Source organism: Oryzias latipes, chromosome 4, assembly GCF_053564925.1.
Source record: "Oryzias latipes strain Hd-rR chromosome 4, Olatipes_Hd-rR_3.1".
Taxonomy (NCBI): Eukaryota; Metazoa; Chordata; class Actinopteri; order Beloniformes; family Adrianichthyidae; genus Oryzias; species Oryzias latipes.
In genome coordinates this window covers 19108514-19124096 of record NC_136240.1, presented here as the reverse complement: position 1 = coordinate 19124096, position 15583 = coordinate 19108514, and the positions used below count along the sequence as shown (strand labels likewise).

The window sequence follows — 15583 nt, the reverse complement described above, 5'->3', positions numbered from 1 at the left end:
GGTCCACGTGGCGGGCCGAGCCGAGCCTCACGGGGACGAAATACGAGTCGGGCCGCGGGCTCGGCCTGCTGGTGTTCGGCAACCCTCCGCCGCGAAGGGGAAAACAGACGTTGCCGGGGCCTCCATCTGATTCCAAGTCGCTTTCTTCCCTGATACGAAACCTGACGCTGAGACTGAAGGTCAGAGTGTTCGAGAGCCACAAGGTCGAAGTGGTCGCGTTCAACTGCACGAGAGCCCCGCTAACCGTGGACCTGAGCAGGGCCGGGCTGCGCGACGTCGCGGGGGTCGACCTACTGAGCCCCGACAGAGTGCAGCTGTCCCGAGACGGCAGGTGCTACACTCACGACGCAGACCCTCGGGTCGCCTTGGGTCTATTGAAATGGGCCCCCGTCGTAATGATCTCCAAACACGCAGCACGGAGCCCCGTGCCCGAACTCACCAAAGTGTATTACAGGATCGTCATCGCGCTCGTACGCCTGTGCGGTAACGGCGCCTCCGAGAGCTCGCTGGTCGACCTCTTTGCCAGACTTTCGCCCCTCATCGTCTCCACTCACCTGCGGTGCTAGTGAGGAGCCCTTCGATCGGAGGCCCCCGCCAAGGTGCAGCGTACATGCTCATGTATGTGTGTCGATGAATGTCCCAGAGACACGGCTACGCTACACTGAGATCTGCTTCGGCTGGCTTTGTTTCTGTACTTTTACTTGACTTTTTCACGTTTGTTTGATTGTTTTCAGGTGTCCTTCGAGGGACCTACACATTGTTTTTTTTTGTTGTATCGTTGAGTGAAAATAAAATGTATTGTGTTCAGGTGTCTGGTTCTCCTTTATTTTCAGAGGTGAGATAAACTGTGCGCTCGCTCCACCGGGGGTACGGGGTACGGTAGTGTAACCGTCCGTTGGCTCCAGTGGTACTAGGGCCCGCCAGTTCTTATTAAAATCTCGCGTTCCCTTTCGGACTGCTGACAGATACTTTCGTGTATCCCGTCAGAATAAACCATGAGAGGTCTCCCATTCAGACCGTGGCTACTTCTGACTCTCACATGGACCTTGAGCGCAGCGGGTGAGTCCTCTGTAGGCTTGCTGATACTGTTCCTAGCACGAGTACGATCGATGAGCCTGTGTTTTGAGAGGCTCGATTCGATGAGTCTGTGTAGTCAGGTTACAAAGTCGAAGAGGGGCTCGGGAGGGTTGCCGGCTAAATGTTTTTTCTGCTTTCTTTCTTGTGTCGCTGTCACGTTGTTACAGACACCAACATCACCTGTCTCATCATGGAAACCTGCATCTTACCCTGCAGTTTTCAGAGAGGAGACAATCCGATAGTGCACTGGATTAAGGATAACGAGGGCACCCCCTTTCTTTCATATTACAACGCGAACCCTCAGTTCAGGAATGTCAAGGGCAGAGGTTTCTTGTTCTCGGATCAGGTCTCTAAAGGTAATGCCTCACTACGGTTGTCCTGGGTGCAGCTTCACGATCAGGGAAGATACACCTGCTACGTTACAACCCGTAAGAATGAGCGATACACTTATGTCAACGTCAACGTGCAAGGTAAGAGCGGTGAGTGACTTAGGTGACCGTTTAGCGAAAATGCGGCTCTAAATTCTAGTTTGTCTCGCAGCGGCTCCGGTCCTCGACAGTTCGGAGGGGATCAGCCGGGAACGCGAACCGGTTCGGTCGACGGAGCCCACTACGGCCAGCAGGACTTTGAACGCCGCGATCACCCCCCGGTGGTCCACGCAGCCGTTTCCCAACAAGGGCGGCTACCACGGTCCAACAACAGAGAACGTCGACGCGGACCGTGACCGCACAGCGGCGACTCCCGAACGAGACGATGGGGCGACGAAAGAGGCTGAAGGTGAGAGGGGCCGACGGTCACTGTCGAGAGGGAACGCTTGGCCCGCCAAGCAAACGGGTTGCGCTGAGCCCAGGATTCGTTTCTCGCAGCGGCTCCGGTCCTCGAAGTCCGCATGGAGGAGGTGGACGACACTGTCGTCTGCTGCTCGAAAGGGATCTACCCGAAACCCGAGCTAACCTGGTCCACCGAGCCTCCGTCCGGTGGGGCTCTGAACGCCACGACCGCCGTCTGGCGGACCTCGCTGCTGCTCTACGACATCCGCAGCTCCTTGTTACTGTCGCACGAGGACGCTGTCATGGTTTACAGCTGCGTTGTAACCTCTGGCAAGCACAGCAAGAAAGCAACTTTGATGGTGGAAGGTGTGCGAAGCAAGTGGTTCATTTGTTTAGTTTCTTTTTTTTTGCACCTACTGTTGGACTTCAGATTATGCACGAACGCCAGAGGCGTCACTATCCTCAATCTGTTCTCGCTTTCACGGCTTATTTCTTTTCGTTTTCCTCAGGCAGACTCCGAAAAGTTCTGACGATCTATGTCCTGATCCCCGTCGGTGTCGCGGCTCTCGCAATTTGCCTGGCTCTCGGGATATGGAGCATGCTAGGGAGAACCAGGAGATGCGCTCCCGCCTGACCGTGGGACTCTCGGCGACGGACCTTTCCAATCTGCCTGCTCATGCATTGTTCCAACTTCACAGGCTTACTTTTGCTACGTGAACCCTTGTGTGTGTTCGTTTGATTGCCGTAACAATAAAGACCCTAGAGTCCACCTCTGAAAGATGTCTGTATTTTGTTTTTCTTTTTGCTTTTTCAGTAATGAGAAAGTGTGGTTACGAAAAAATAAAAAGGATGGGGCATGCTCCATGAGCCTTCGAGCGCTTTGCGGCAACCCAGGGTGACCGTCCTACGCTTAACGGGGTTTCACCACGAGGTCGGTAGGGTCCTCCGAGCCCATCGCTTCACACTGCGCAAAAAACAAAAGAAAGGAAACCCAGGTTAAACGTCTGACTAGATTTTACTTTGTGTATCATCTCACACGATTACGTGTGAAAGTAGATAGAAGACAGACAAAGATGGCAGAGAGGTTCAGCCATTGAATCGAGCGGCCTTCACTGTATGAGCATGCCCTTTCGATTCTCGCCTTACGAGTTCTCTGGAATATGTAGCTCGAGAAACTCGGATGCGCCCCGAACTCGCACTTTCCTGACCTGCCTTCAGGGAATTCCCCATCTAGCGTCGGAACGGATTTGGGCGGGTCGAACGAAGCCCTTATAACTCCGCCGTGAATGCAGTGTTTGACTGAATCACCACCATCTGCTACGGTTTTACCAGGCTCCCCGAGCTCCCATTAAACTTCAGCGCCCCCTCGGACGAAAGCGAAGCGGACAGCGAGCGACGACGGTCGAAAGGTCCTTCTGTGTCTCCCACCGCCGACTCCCTCGACCCCAACCGTACTCTATCTGGCCTCAGTCATCAGAGCGGATAAACCATGAGAGGGTTCCTATTGGGACCGTGGATCCTTCTGACTCTCGCGTGGACACTGAGAGCTGAGGGTGAGTGAACTCGTTGTGTTGTGGAAGGCAGATGGTGAAACTTTGATGAATCTTTGTGAAAATGTGTGGGGTTTTGTTTTTCTTGTTTTTTTTTTCTTAAGCCGCTGTCATGTAGTTACAGACACCGACGTTACCTGCCTCGTCATGGAAACCTGCATCTTACCCTGCAGTGTTCCGAGGGAGGGCTCCATAACAGTGCGCTGGTTTAAGGATCCAGAGATAGTTCCCTTCCTCACATATGGTATAACAAACCCTGACAGGGGGAATGTCAACAACAGAACCTCCTTGTTCGAGGATCAGATCTTTGAAGGAAATGCTTCAATATTGCTGTCAAAGGTGCAGCTTCAAGACCAGGGATCATACCGTTGTGTCGTTGTCAGCTCGAGAAATGGGCATACCAGAAACGTCAAAGTAATGGTGCAAGGTAAGAGTCGCAAGTGTTGTGATTAAGTCAACCCCTGTGACCGTTAAGCGAAGACGCGGCCCTAAGTCCGAGTTTTGTCTCGCGGCAGCTCCTGTCACCGACGGTCACGCCAAAGAGGGGTTCGACCGGGATCCGAGTCTGGCCCGCCCGACGCCTCCTCCTCCACCTGGCTGGTCGAACGGCGGCGGCGCAGCCGGGGAAGAGGGGTCCAGCCGGGATCCGAGTCTGGCCAGCCCGACGCCTCCTCCTCGGACACACACCATGACCACCCCCCAGCAGTCCACGCAGACTGTCCACGCAATCAGCGACTCCCGGGTTCGACCGACCGAGGTTGTCGACGTGGACCCCAACGAAACCCAGGCCACTGGCAAAGGAGACGATAAAGCGTCGAGGGAGGTGGAAGGTGAGAGAGGCTTTCCATTTTTTATTTATTTCAATTTTTTTTTTTTAAATTTGTTTGTTTCTTTCTTCTTTTAGTTTCTGCAGCATCTCCGGTCACCAAAGTCCGTCTGGAGCAGGTTGACAACACCGTTGTGTGCATTTCGGAGGGCATCTACCCGGAACCCGAGCTGACTTGGTCCACCCAGCCTCCGTCGGGCAGGACTCTGAACGCCACTACCGCCGTACGACGGACCTCACGGATGCTCTATGACATCCGCAGCACCGTGGAACTGTCTCCTGAGGACGCTGGCTTGGTTTACAGCTGCGCCGTAGCCTCTGGCATAAACAGCAAAAAAGCGACAGTGAAAATTCAGTTTTGTGAGTGGTGCTCTTATTCATTTATTTATTTATTTATTTATTTATTTATTTATCTTTAACATTTGCATTTAATATCAGTTACGTGAGTGGTGCTCTTATTTATTTATTTTTAACAATTGAATTTATTATTTGCAAAAGCTGATGGACACCATCAACTCTCGGTTTAACGGAACATCTCCCTTGTTCTTCTCAGGCCGACTTCGAAATCGTGTTTTGTTTGTCCTTATCCCCATCGGTCTCGCTGCTCTCGCGATTTGCGCGATCGTCTGGAGGATGCGACGAAAGATGAAAAGGGGATTGGCTCCTGCATCTATCAACCTCAGTGACTTACTTCATAAGACATAAACCCATGTGTGTGTTCATTTGATCACCGTTACAATAAAGACCATCGAGTCCACCTCTGAAAGATGTCTCTGTTTTGTTTTCGTTATTATCCTTTTCAGTGCTGAAAAAGTGTGGTTAGGACAAAAACTATATAAAGGACAAGAAAATGCTATGAGGCACTTTGAACAATGTGGCTACGCGTAGCAGGGCCCCAATGATTCTGCTTGAGGTCACTCGGGTCCTCCGAGCGCAAACCCGACGCGCCGATCGCTTCAGACGGTGCAGACAAGGAAAAGAGACACAGGGCAAACGTCTGACATGATTTTATTTTGTATCTCATCACACGTGATCACACTGAGATGCTGCATCGGGCACTACAGCAGTCGAGGCGGAGCACAGGTCAGAGTCTGTGCTCTCGTCAACCGAGGGAGTGTGGAAGCGTAAGCACAAGCTTTCGGTCTTCGTCCGCTTCGCCCCGTCGTCAGCACGCCCACGATGCGAGTAGACGCTCACAAGCCCGACGTCTCGGTTTCCACTCGATGAGGAGGCCTCCCCCGAGCGAGGCACTTCAACGTGGTCGGCCAGCTCTTCCAAATAGGTCATCATGCGAGAGCTCTGTGCGCCGTGCGAGCGGAGAGTCTTCGAGGGCCCTGGTCGCCGGGACTCCATAGGCCCTGCCTGAAGGGAGATAGAAGACAGAGGAGTGCAACGGAAAGGTTAAAGGGGTTGAGTCTTCTTCGTCTGCCTCCAACGGTGTGAGCTTGTCGCCCCTCTGCCATTTATAAAAGACACCGGGTAACCCGACTTTGTGACCTGCCTTCGGGGAATTCTGCGTGACGTGTCGGAACGGTCTTCGGGTGTGATCGAGTGGTGCAAAGTGGAATAGTGTTTGCCTCAATCAACGAACGTCTGCTGCTGCTTCACCGGGCTCTGCGAGCGTCCCTTCGGACGAAAGTGAAGCAGACGGCGAGCGACGACGGTCGAAAGGTCCTTCTGCGTCTCCCGCAGCAGACTCCGCGACCCCAACCCTACTCGATCGGGCCTCGGCCATCTGAGCAGCTAAACCATGACAGGGCTCCCATTCTTACCGTGGCTACTTCTGACTGTCGCGCGGACCCAGAGCGTGGAGGGTGAGTGCTCTGTAAGCTTGCTGACATTGTTCCGAGTACGAGCGCGATCGTCATAACCCAAACAGTCAGCGCAACGCGGCTAGAGCAAAGCGAAAACAGGGGATGGCGAATTCCACACTACGGGTTGAGATGCAGTATCGTGACGTTGACTAAAAGTTCTTTTTTGTTTTTGTTCACCGCTCACACTAAAAGTCAGCGAGGAGGTGGTGTACTACGACATCTATTACGACCCAGACTACGCCTTCAATTACAGTTATGAGGGGATCAATCCGGAACCCGATCTGACCCGGCCAACGGAGCGTCCTCCATCCAGGTGGACATTGGACGACACCCAGGCCACTCACGAAAGAGACAATGATGCGACGAGGGATGCTGAAGGTGAGAGGGGCCGGCGGTCCCTTTCGAGGGGGCCGCTTGGGCCTAGAAGAAAACAGGTTGAGCTGAGCTCTGTCTTCGTTTCAAAGCAGCTCCGGTCACCGAAGTCCACCTGGAGCAGGTGGGTGACACCGCCGTGTGCAGTTCGGTGGGGATCTACCCGGAACCCGAGCTGACCTGGTCCACCGAGCCTCCGTCGGGCAGGAATCTGAGCGCCACGACCGCCGTCTGGCGGACCTCGCAGCTGCTCTACGACATCCGCAGCTCCTTGTTACTGTCGCCCGAGGACGCAGGCTTTTTTTTACGTCTGCACCGTAGTCTCTGGCGAAAGCAGCAAGAAAGCGACCGTGAAAGTTAAGCGAGGCGAGTGGTATTTTTTTTTTAAAAAAAACAAACAATATTTTAATTTGGTTTTTGGACCCATTTGTTGACTGTTTCTATCCCCGCTCTCTTTCAGTCTTCTCAGGAGGACTGTTTGTCATGATATCCATCGGTGTCACGGCTCTGACTGTTTGCACGGCTCTCTGGATCTGGAGAACGCGAAGTGGAAACAGGAGACAAGCTCCCGCCTGGGCGTAGGCTTATTCACGATGTGTCTTTCTGCCAGTGCGCCATAGGGTGATGCAAACCCATGACTGTGTTCATTTGATCATTGTGACAATAAAGACCCTCGTGTAGACTCCGAATGATGTCTGTATTTTGTTTGCTTCATTTTTTTTTAATTTTCATTTTCTGTGCTAAGAAGAGTTAGATCAGAAAAGGTTATGTTTAGAAAAATAAATGTAAAAGCGGAGAGGTATACTCTGGTATTCCTCGAGGCATTTTCCGCGTTGCTGCAACGCAGTGTGACGTTCTACGCTTATCGGAGCTGCAGAGTTTTACCGTGAGACCGCACAAGAAAAAAAAAAGAAAGAACACTCAAAGCAAAGCGTCTTACTTTGATTTTTATTTCATCACACATAATTACACAGATCCCACGGATGTAGAAGCGGTGCACCAGACAGTCTGCGGTCGCATCGAACTAATGTCCCAAACGAGAGCCCCAGTTTTGTCCACCGTGACTCCAATGCGTTCTGTCCGAAGGTTGGCTGAAGACAGGAGTGCAACGGAGAGGTCGAAGAGGTCGAGTCGGGTTCGTCTTCTTCGTCCGCCCCCACCGCTCGAACTAGCCACTCCTCGACCTTTTCTACATCCACACCGTGTACGGGGCGCTTCCCTCTCCATCGCTTTCGTCTTGCGAGAGCCGCCGCTGAGACGCCTTGCGCTCGTCCTTGCCATCTGTGCAGAGGCGACCGGGTCCCTCTCCGAACCCTCCTGCGAGCAAATCGGCTCCAGGCTCTCTGTTCTCTGTGGGCTCTGGGTCCTCTGTGAGCTGCGGGTGCTCGGCGTGAGACCCCGCGCGCTCCGCGCTCCTCTTTCTCTGCGGGTCGCTCGCTTCCGAGCTGCCCGGCGAACAGCTCAGTTTAACCGGCGTGATCGGCTTTGGTTTTGCCGGCGACGTCACAATTCGACCGTCGGTCTCTCGCCTTTCGCCGCGAGACCTGACGGTTTGGCACCGCCTGCCCAGGTCCGTCGACTTCAGGGAGCTCCTGGCCTCACGCTCCCTGCGTGAACGGAGGCCTGCGGTCGATTTGTCAGAAAGGTCGGCCCCTTCGGATTCCCAACCGCTGCCTTCAGACGCGGACCCTCGACTCTCCGAACTGGAGGAGCGCGAACGAGCGATCCGAGCGCCGGACCTTTTCGAACCTCGACCGTCGGCCTCTCTGCCTTTCTCGCCAGAGAAACGCAGCGGTTTCCCGGAGGCTGATTTTTGCAGCCCTCTCTCTGGGCGTCTTACGTCTTTGCGGCCGCTGGAGTAAGTCTTGGAGTGGTCTTCGGTGTCGTTGCGTTGTCGCCGCGTGAGCGCGGTTTCGAGCCCCGGCCTCTTTTCCCGCTCGACCGAGGGTCTCGACTTCGACCCTCTGCCTTTCGGCCTCGCGGAGACTCGCATCGCCCATGGGCCTTCCGTCTCCGAGCTGTCCGAGCTGAGTGCGCGCTTGTAGCCCCGCCGGTCGCTTTTGCACGAGGGCGAGGACGGCTGCGACCCGCAATACGGACGGCCGACCCCGTCCTCGTTCCACCTGGCCTTGGAGCCCGCTTCCTCGCCAGCTCTTTGTCTGTACGCGCTACTGGGCGAGGAAGGTCGCGACACGCAGTACGGACGGTCAACTCCGTCCTCGCGTCTCTTGGCCCTGGCGACGTTGTCCTCTCCCGCCTCGATGTCTTCTTCGCTGGACGACGATGCGTCGTCTATGAAACTGTCGCTGCGATCGTAGTCGTCTGAGCTTTTGTCGCAATCCGAAGAGCTCTCCGTGTCCCTGTCGCTCAAATACTCCGGCTCTTCCTCGCTTTCGGAGCTGAGAGGTTCCAGGCCGTTGTCTTCCTCGGCTTCGCTCAGTAAAAAACTGTTTCTCTGGCGGCGCCCGACCTTTCTCCTCTTGGTCGCCGGAGACCGCGAGGCTCGGACGCTCTCGGCCCAGGGGGACAACCGACGTCGAGCTCTGCCGACGGTCTGGCGGCAACTCCTCTCGGGCTTCTTGACTGGCGGCGGCGGGGAGAGGTGCCTTCGGGGAACCCGCCTGGACGCCGCCTTGCGCTGGAGTGCCGCGAAGGACCGGGCCACCTTGTCGTTCCACCTCTGCGTGGATTGGGACTCCAAGCATTGGATCAACGCTCGGCTCAGGCGATCCTTGATGCCGCGCCTGCGGAGCTCGTTGACCGTGCCCTGGTTGTACGCCACCCATTCTCTCAAGAGTTCCCTGTTCGCCTCGCCGAGGAGAGCGCTGTCCAGGTTCAGGAGCTTGCACACGGCCTCTCTCTGGTACCCCAAGGAGTCGTGCAACCAAGGGTAGCTCAGGAGCAACACGGACAAGTTTTTCATCCATGTCGAAACCGGGACGGGCTCTGGGATGGGGTTGAAAAGCTCCGAGCGGTCGTTCGGGGGCTGTCTACATCCCTCGCCTGGCTCGACCGGCTCTCCGCAAGCGGGATTTCTGCCGCCCATGTCACCGTCAAAGCGGGCTGCGTTGATCCCCAGTTTCTTGAGCTTGCTGCAGTAAACTTTGAGCTTCAGGAACGCCACTTTGGCGGCCGCGTTCACCTCCTTGGCGTGGGCTTGCGCTTCCTTGTCTTCCTTGTTGCACTGGTCGCGTTTGCACATGGTGTACCAGTCTTTCTGGATCTTGTTCACTTCCCAGGGCTCTCTGTCCACCATTTCGGCGCAGGCTTTCGCTCGGCGGGCCGTCTCGGGATCGGCGTCTTTCCGGTTTTGGCTGTAGCAGCGCAACTGCCGAGCGAGCGAACCGCACTCCTTCCTGATCAGCTCCATGACCGAGGCAGCGAACCTATCCCGCTCGCTTTTTCTGAACGTAGCGTCCGAGGCGTACCTGCTAAGGAACTCGCAGTACCTCTGCAGCTTCCCAAGTGGACTGTGCAGCAGCTCGGCCACGGCGAATGCGCCTGGGATCTTGGCGTTCATGAACGTGATGGCGAGTTCAGCGATTTCGATCATCCTGGGGTCCGCCAACTTGCTCTCCACGTGTCTGGGTATGCGGTCGCACCACCCGTTCGGATCGACGCGCTTGGTGAACGCAGACAGCGCCCATTGGTTGATTTCTTGGAACGTGAGCTGCCCCGACAGATACGTCTCCCGGGCCATCTCCTGGAGCGTCTCGTTCCAGCAGCTCGCGAGCTCTCCGTTGCCTTTCACGCAGCTGCGTTTCAAGAGCCTGTAGAACCGGAGCGTGGTGGACACGTACAGCGTGGGCAAGTGTCTCTGCTCCGCTCTCACGGCCACCGTCGGCACCAGGTTGCTTCGCCTCCCATCTGACGCTTTCCCTCCTGACCTGAAGTACACCATGCGGGGTTCGCTGGCTTTGTACGTGAAACGACTCAGGTCGCATTTCACTGCGTCCTCCCCGAAACAGTCAACGCCGGCGTCCCCCTCGTTCTTCCTGTCGCTCGAGGACTCCCATGCGTGGCTAACTTCTGGCGCGCAGCACATCGGCTCCACATCTTCCAGGTGAGAGGCCAACGCAGCCTGGCTGCTCTGATCCCTGCCGGGGGACCCGGGTGTGTTCGATATCAGCAGTTGACAAGGCTGAATCTGCTGGAAGGACGGACAGAGCGCCTCCACGTGCGTGGGCATCTCCAGCGACATGTCCCAAAAGTCGAACGCGTGGCCCGCGACCTTCCTCAGCAGCTTCAGGCTGTCCAGGGTCGGGGCGAACAGGACCTCTTGCACGAAGTAAGACCCCTTGCTTTCGCCGTCGTTTCCGGGGATGTCTGTCATGTAGGTCCCGACCATGGACCTCGCGGGGTCGTAACGCAGCAGGTTCTCCTTCGTCGAGTGCTGCGTCACCACGGGCACCACCGTCCGATCCTTTCCCCTCAGCTCCTCGGCGGGGAGGTAGTACGCCGTGTAATTTCCGCACGTCAGCAACACTTGCTTGAGGCCGGCTCTGTCCGAAGTGACGATGGATCCGAAGTCGCTGCCTCCCAGAAGGTCCACCAGGTCCATAAGGGCGAGCAGGAGAGATCGAGAGGGACGCTGGGGTATCCTACCAGAGTCCGCTATGACCGCGTCTCTGATCATCTTGTTCAGAACCCTCGGCCTGTAACGCAGGTGCTCTTCGTTGCTCAGGCGCCGTTCCTTTTGGGTCATCATGCTTACCACTGCATCGAAAACGCCACGTGGGTGCGAGCACGTGAAGACCTCGTCGTGGTCCACAGTATCGAAGTACCACGGAGGGCTGCTGGAAACGACGAAGGTTTGATTTGTAGACGCGGCCGCCTCAGTCGCCGATACCGTAGCCATTTCGAAAGCAAGACCTGTTGAATGCGCGTACGGACAAAGTGGAAACAGCAGCAACAGCTCTCCTAATCCACTCTGGTGAATTCAGCCTAAGTCCTGCGAGATCCTTGCGCTCTCTCTAGCTCTTAGAGGGGAGGTTCGAAGGCCACTTATATCCTCCCAGTTGGGGTTTCCCACCTCCTCGATGCTTTGAACAGCCCAACCCTGATCCTTGCGCTCTCTCTAGCTCTTAGAGGGGAGGTTCGAAGGCCACTTACATCCTCCCAGTTGGGGTTTCCCACCTCCTCGATGCTTTGAACAGCCCAACCCTGAGGCTCGGAGGGATAGGGCGGAGAAATCTGCTCACCACCACTGCACACAGGCCCAACCCTTAGGCTAGGAGGGATAGGGTGGAGAAATCTGCTCACCACCACTGCACACACACTCGCAAGCAACTTGCACGGAGGCCAGTCATGAGACAAACAATCCGACTGCTCTTTGCAGTGTCCGCCGGCCTTTCACAGTGTCCGACCGTCGCGCAGGGAGTCCGACCGCTGCTCAGAACATCCGACCGCCGCTCAGTGACTCTGACCGCCGTTCAGTGACTCCGACCGTCGCTCAGTGACTCCGACCGATAGTCAGAGTACGACCGCCGATCCCTGTGTACACTGAATTCAGGGAGTCCCAGTGACACGGAGCCTACAGAGAGAGCCTTTGTGCACGGACAGTGATGAAAATGAAATATCACAGTCACCTAGGTTGAATTCAAAGTCACCTAGGCTTGCTTGTAGCTTTGTTGTTTGTTTGGTTTTCTCCTCATACAGCTTTTTATTTACCCCCCTCTGTGCTCAAAGAGAAAATCGTCGGGCTTTGCGATTTGAGGAGCAGAGCTCAGCATGGATGAGGAAATTAGAATTTTGATCAAAGGTGTTCTGGGGCACTTCGTTGGACGACGCCAAGACTTTGAAGTCGAAAGGCCGCGTTGTCGGGAAGCTGTAAATGCTATGACGAGAGCTGTGTGTGAAGTGCTGGAGGTTCACAGACCGAAATACACAGGTGAGCAGCACAAACAGATCTGTTTTTTCAGAGTTATCTGTACGCTCAGCGTGATCTCTCCTTGTCCGGTGTCCCACTTTAGAGATGGTTTCAGATCTAGGTGATTCATTTCCCGATGCCGCGATGGTCAACGTCGCGAAAAGCCTTTTCGAGGACGGGATCATCAACTGGGGCCGTGTGGTCAGTCTGATATGTTTGGGGGCCGCGGTGTGCCAACATCAGGACAGGTTCAGTGGCAGCCCTGGCTCCCTCTTGGCTGACACAGTGTCAGAGGCGATCGCCTCGTACTTGCTCACAGAGCACAGAGGCTGGCTGGAAGAGATGTGTTGGGTGAGTGGCCTGTACTCTAGGGGGTTGAACTTCATGCTATCGCTGTTATGAAACAATTTGTCTTCATGTTTTGCTTTTTTTTTTTCTGTTCCTCTTTCTGTTCTTTTTTTAACGCTTTCTTCATGACCAGGATGACTTCGCTGACTTTTTCCCTTCACCTGAAGCCACGAAGTGCCATGACCTTGTAGGACCGGCACTTGGACTCTTTGTTTTTGCGGTCGGAACTGCACTCTTGTGCACGCACCTTGGGATGTGACCCGGTGGTTGTTTTCTGACAGCCTCCGGGGGCTTTGCCCTCAGAGTGCTTTAAAGTCTGGAGGGCCAGTGTCAGACACTGAAACAACCGGTGTGGACGAGAGGACGCTTCTTAGACACGCACTTTAAGGCATTGGGAACGAGGAGACGTTCCTCAGGAGCCCGTTTGATCCTTTTCTTGTTTTTCTTTTGCTCCCGCATGGAGAAGTACTACAAAGACCCAGTGCGACCAGTGATCGGGCAAGGCACCTACGGAGTTGTCTACAGGGTGCGAGATGTGAGAAACGGCCAAGAATATGCCCTCAAATGTCACAAGCAGGCAGACGTTATAGAGGACGCGACTGTGAGAGAGTTGTCCTGCCTGACAGCGCTGAAAGGTCATCCCAACATAATACAGCTCCTGGACTGTTTCATGGACGAAGATCGGGTGGCGATGCTCATGCCTCACGTGCCCTTCGAGCTGACCAAAGCTATTCACCGCCAGCCACCGGCTCCGCTCAGCTTCGTGGCCAGCTTCTCGCTTCAGACGGCGAACGCCCTGGAGTACATGCACGGACTGAACATCTTACACAGGGACCTGGTTCCGAGTAACGTGCTTCTCGAGGAAGATCTGACGGTGAAGGTGGGCGACATGGGCCTAGCCAGACAGTACTCCCGACGCATGAGCCTTTGCGTGGTGACGGAGCCCTACAGGGCTCCGGAGTTGTTTGTCCGCGGGAACGCCGCGGAGTACACGTGCGCCGTAGACATGTGGAGTTTGGGAGCTATGATACTGGACGCAAAGGAAGGCGCCGTGGTGTTCGCTGCAACGCGTGGGTCCAGCACTCTGAGCAAAGTCATGGCACTGGCGGCCTCGGATCCCGACGGGGGAGCGGAGGAATCGACGCCCGCCAGGCAGGAACTGATACCCAACACTATGAAGTGTGAGCACACCAAACGCATCGCCTTCCGCCTAATCGCTCTCAGGCACGACAAGAGGCTTACGGCTCGCCAGCTGTTGGACGATGAGGAATGGAAGCGTTTGTCCCACATGACAGACGGAGAAAAGGCTGAGGTCTTGCAACAATGCGTCACGGGTGTCATGTAAAAATACACAGTTCAAGAGGCTTTGCAATGTCTGAGTTTATCATTTTTCAATAAAAAAAAAATGAGCCAATGACCACAGACTCTATGTATCGTACAGGTGTAAATTTTGTTTATTATTTTGAATACGTTTGACCATAATAGCAGATGTATCATTCAGCACCACTGGCCCGCTCTGGGAGCACGCTTACACGTTTGTAGCGATGGAGATGAAAAGGGATGTAGCACTCAACGTGGAACACCACTTGGCGTAGTTTGTTTCGTAACTGCGCGAGGGCCCTCGGGTCTTTTGAGGGCTTCGGGCTCAACTCAGCTTCCGCTCTTCGTCTCAGAGCGCGGCGAAAACAACAGTGGCAGCCGCTGCGACGAGAGACAGGGCTAGAGGTTTGGCTCCATTTCTCTGACTAGGCCATCTATCCAGTTCCTCCTGAGCCTTTCTCACGGTTTCCTTCAACTTGCTGAGCACTGCAAACAGAAGACAGCGAACACTGGTTGGGAGAGAAGCGCTTTGCGATAGGCGGGTAGCTAAAATGCACACATACATACATACAGTCTGTCGTGTTGTGGAGTTTTCCGAAAGTCATCACGGGCTCCATTGGAACCAGGTCAGGCATGAGAATCTCAGGCCGACGAACGCCGTCCGAGTAAGAAGGCTCGTTGCTGTGATGTAAAACACAAGAGTCCACTGATGTCAACAGCACGAACACGAACAGGGTCAGATGCAGCATCGAAGTGGTAGTCATTGTGTCTTCAAGAGAAAAAAACCCCCACAAAGAACAGTTTTCTTACTGCAGTGCGCAAACACAACTCACGCCTGAAGAGGTTGCCTCTGTCAGCTCTCCACTCTTGCCTTTTATACTTGCAGAAGAAAACACTCGCTGTGCAGATTCTAATCCCCCCTGCCCAAAAAAAAAAAAAGTCCCTGGCCAAATCCCAACCACAAGCCCGAAAGAGAGGCCGCGACCGGTCAGCTCGCGTAAACCCAGCACGCCCCTCGCTCACAGGCAGGAGAGATCACGTAACAGGGTGATTCAGGGGAGAGGAACGCAGAGCATGGCGTCAGAGTCTGCCTGCCTCGGTCGGCCTCTCATGGCGGAGGACGGATTCTCAGAGTGGAAATCGGTGTGAGAGAGCTGAGGTCGGAGCCAGCGTTTCTCAGTCCCTCCCCTACATCTCGGTTTGGTAGCGTAAGATGCCATCTGACTCAGTGATGTGTGGTCGGACTCCCTAAGGGTCGGTCGGACAGAGTGAATGACTGTCGGACTCCCTTAGCGCCGGTCGGACAGAGTCAATTGCGGTCAGACAGAGTGAATAGAAAAGGTCGGGCTGTCTGGACGCTGACCTGGCGAGGTGAAAAGCTGGCCCCATCTCTCGTCTGCAGCTTTGGAACTAGGCAATTTTAGCGGCTGTGTTCTCTGTGTTCTATGACACAGCTCCTACGTAGAAAGGATTTAGTTGGGGATTTTTTATTCTTTTTTTTTCTTTCCTTCATATCCAACATCGACATCACAGCCCTTACCAACAAAATGGTTGGATTTATCTACAATTCCAATAAGCTGCTCCCCGCTCTGGCCCCATCAGAGCCCCGAGCCGCTCTGAACACCCAACAGCTCTCA

At 54.9% G+C, this 15583-nt stretch overlaps 2 protein-coding genes across 6 annotated transcripts; both read left to right on the top strand.

The window, feature by feature from the left end:
• The first annotated feature begins 835 nt into the window (after positions 1 to 835).
• Positions 836 to 2625, top strand: LOC144991887 (uncharacterized). Of its 3 annotated transcripts, XM_078946018.1 has the most exons (5): positions 836 to 1059; positions 1245 to 1547; positions 1618 to 1854; positions 1944 to 2213; positions 2357 to 2625. In XM_078946018.1, the coding sequence occupies exons 1-5, from the start codon at positions 996 to 998 to the stop codon at positions 2479 to 2481; spliced, it is 999 nt and encodes a 332-aa protein (XP_078802144.1). In that variant the 5' UTR covers positions 836 to 995; the 3' UTR covers positions 2482 to 2625. The 3 variants fall into 3 exon arrangements, with proteins under 3 accessions (XP_078802144.1, XP_078802141.1, XP_078802143.1); XM_078946015.1 differs by having other exon boundaries at positions 1944 to 2625; XM_078946017.1 differs by having other exon boundaries at positions 1037 to 1547; positions 1944 to 2625.
• Positions 2626 to 3130: 505 nt separating this feature from the next.
• On the top strand, positions 3131 to 4989 carry LOC144991886 (uncharacterized). 3 transcript variants are annotated; one of them, XM_078946013.1, is made up of 5 exons: positions 3131 to 3400; positions 3516 to 3824; positions 3913 to 4227; positions 4302 to 4583; positions 4777 to 4989. In XM_078946013.1, the coding sequence occupies exons 1-5, from the start codon at positions 3337 to 3339 to the stop codon at positions 4926 to 4928; spliced, it is 1122 nt and encodes a 373-aa protein (XP_078802139.1). In that variant the 5' UTR covers positions 3131 to 3336; the 3' UTR covers positions 4929 to 4989. The 3 variants fall into 3 exon arrangements, with proteins under 3 accessions (XP_078802139.1, XP_078802138.1, XP_078802140.1); XM_078946014.1 differs by lacking the exon at positions 3131 to 3400 and having other exon boundaries at positions 3458 to 3641; positions 3737 to 3824; XM_078946012.1 differs by having other exon boundaries at positions 3297 to 3824.
• The last annotated feature ends 10594 nt before the right edge of the window (positions 4990 to 15583 follow it).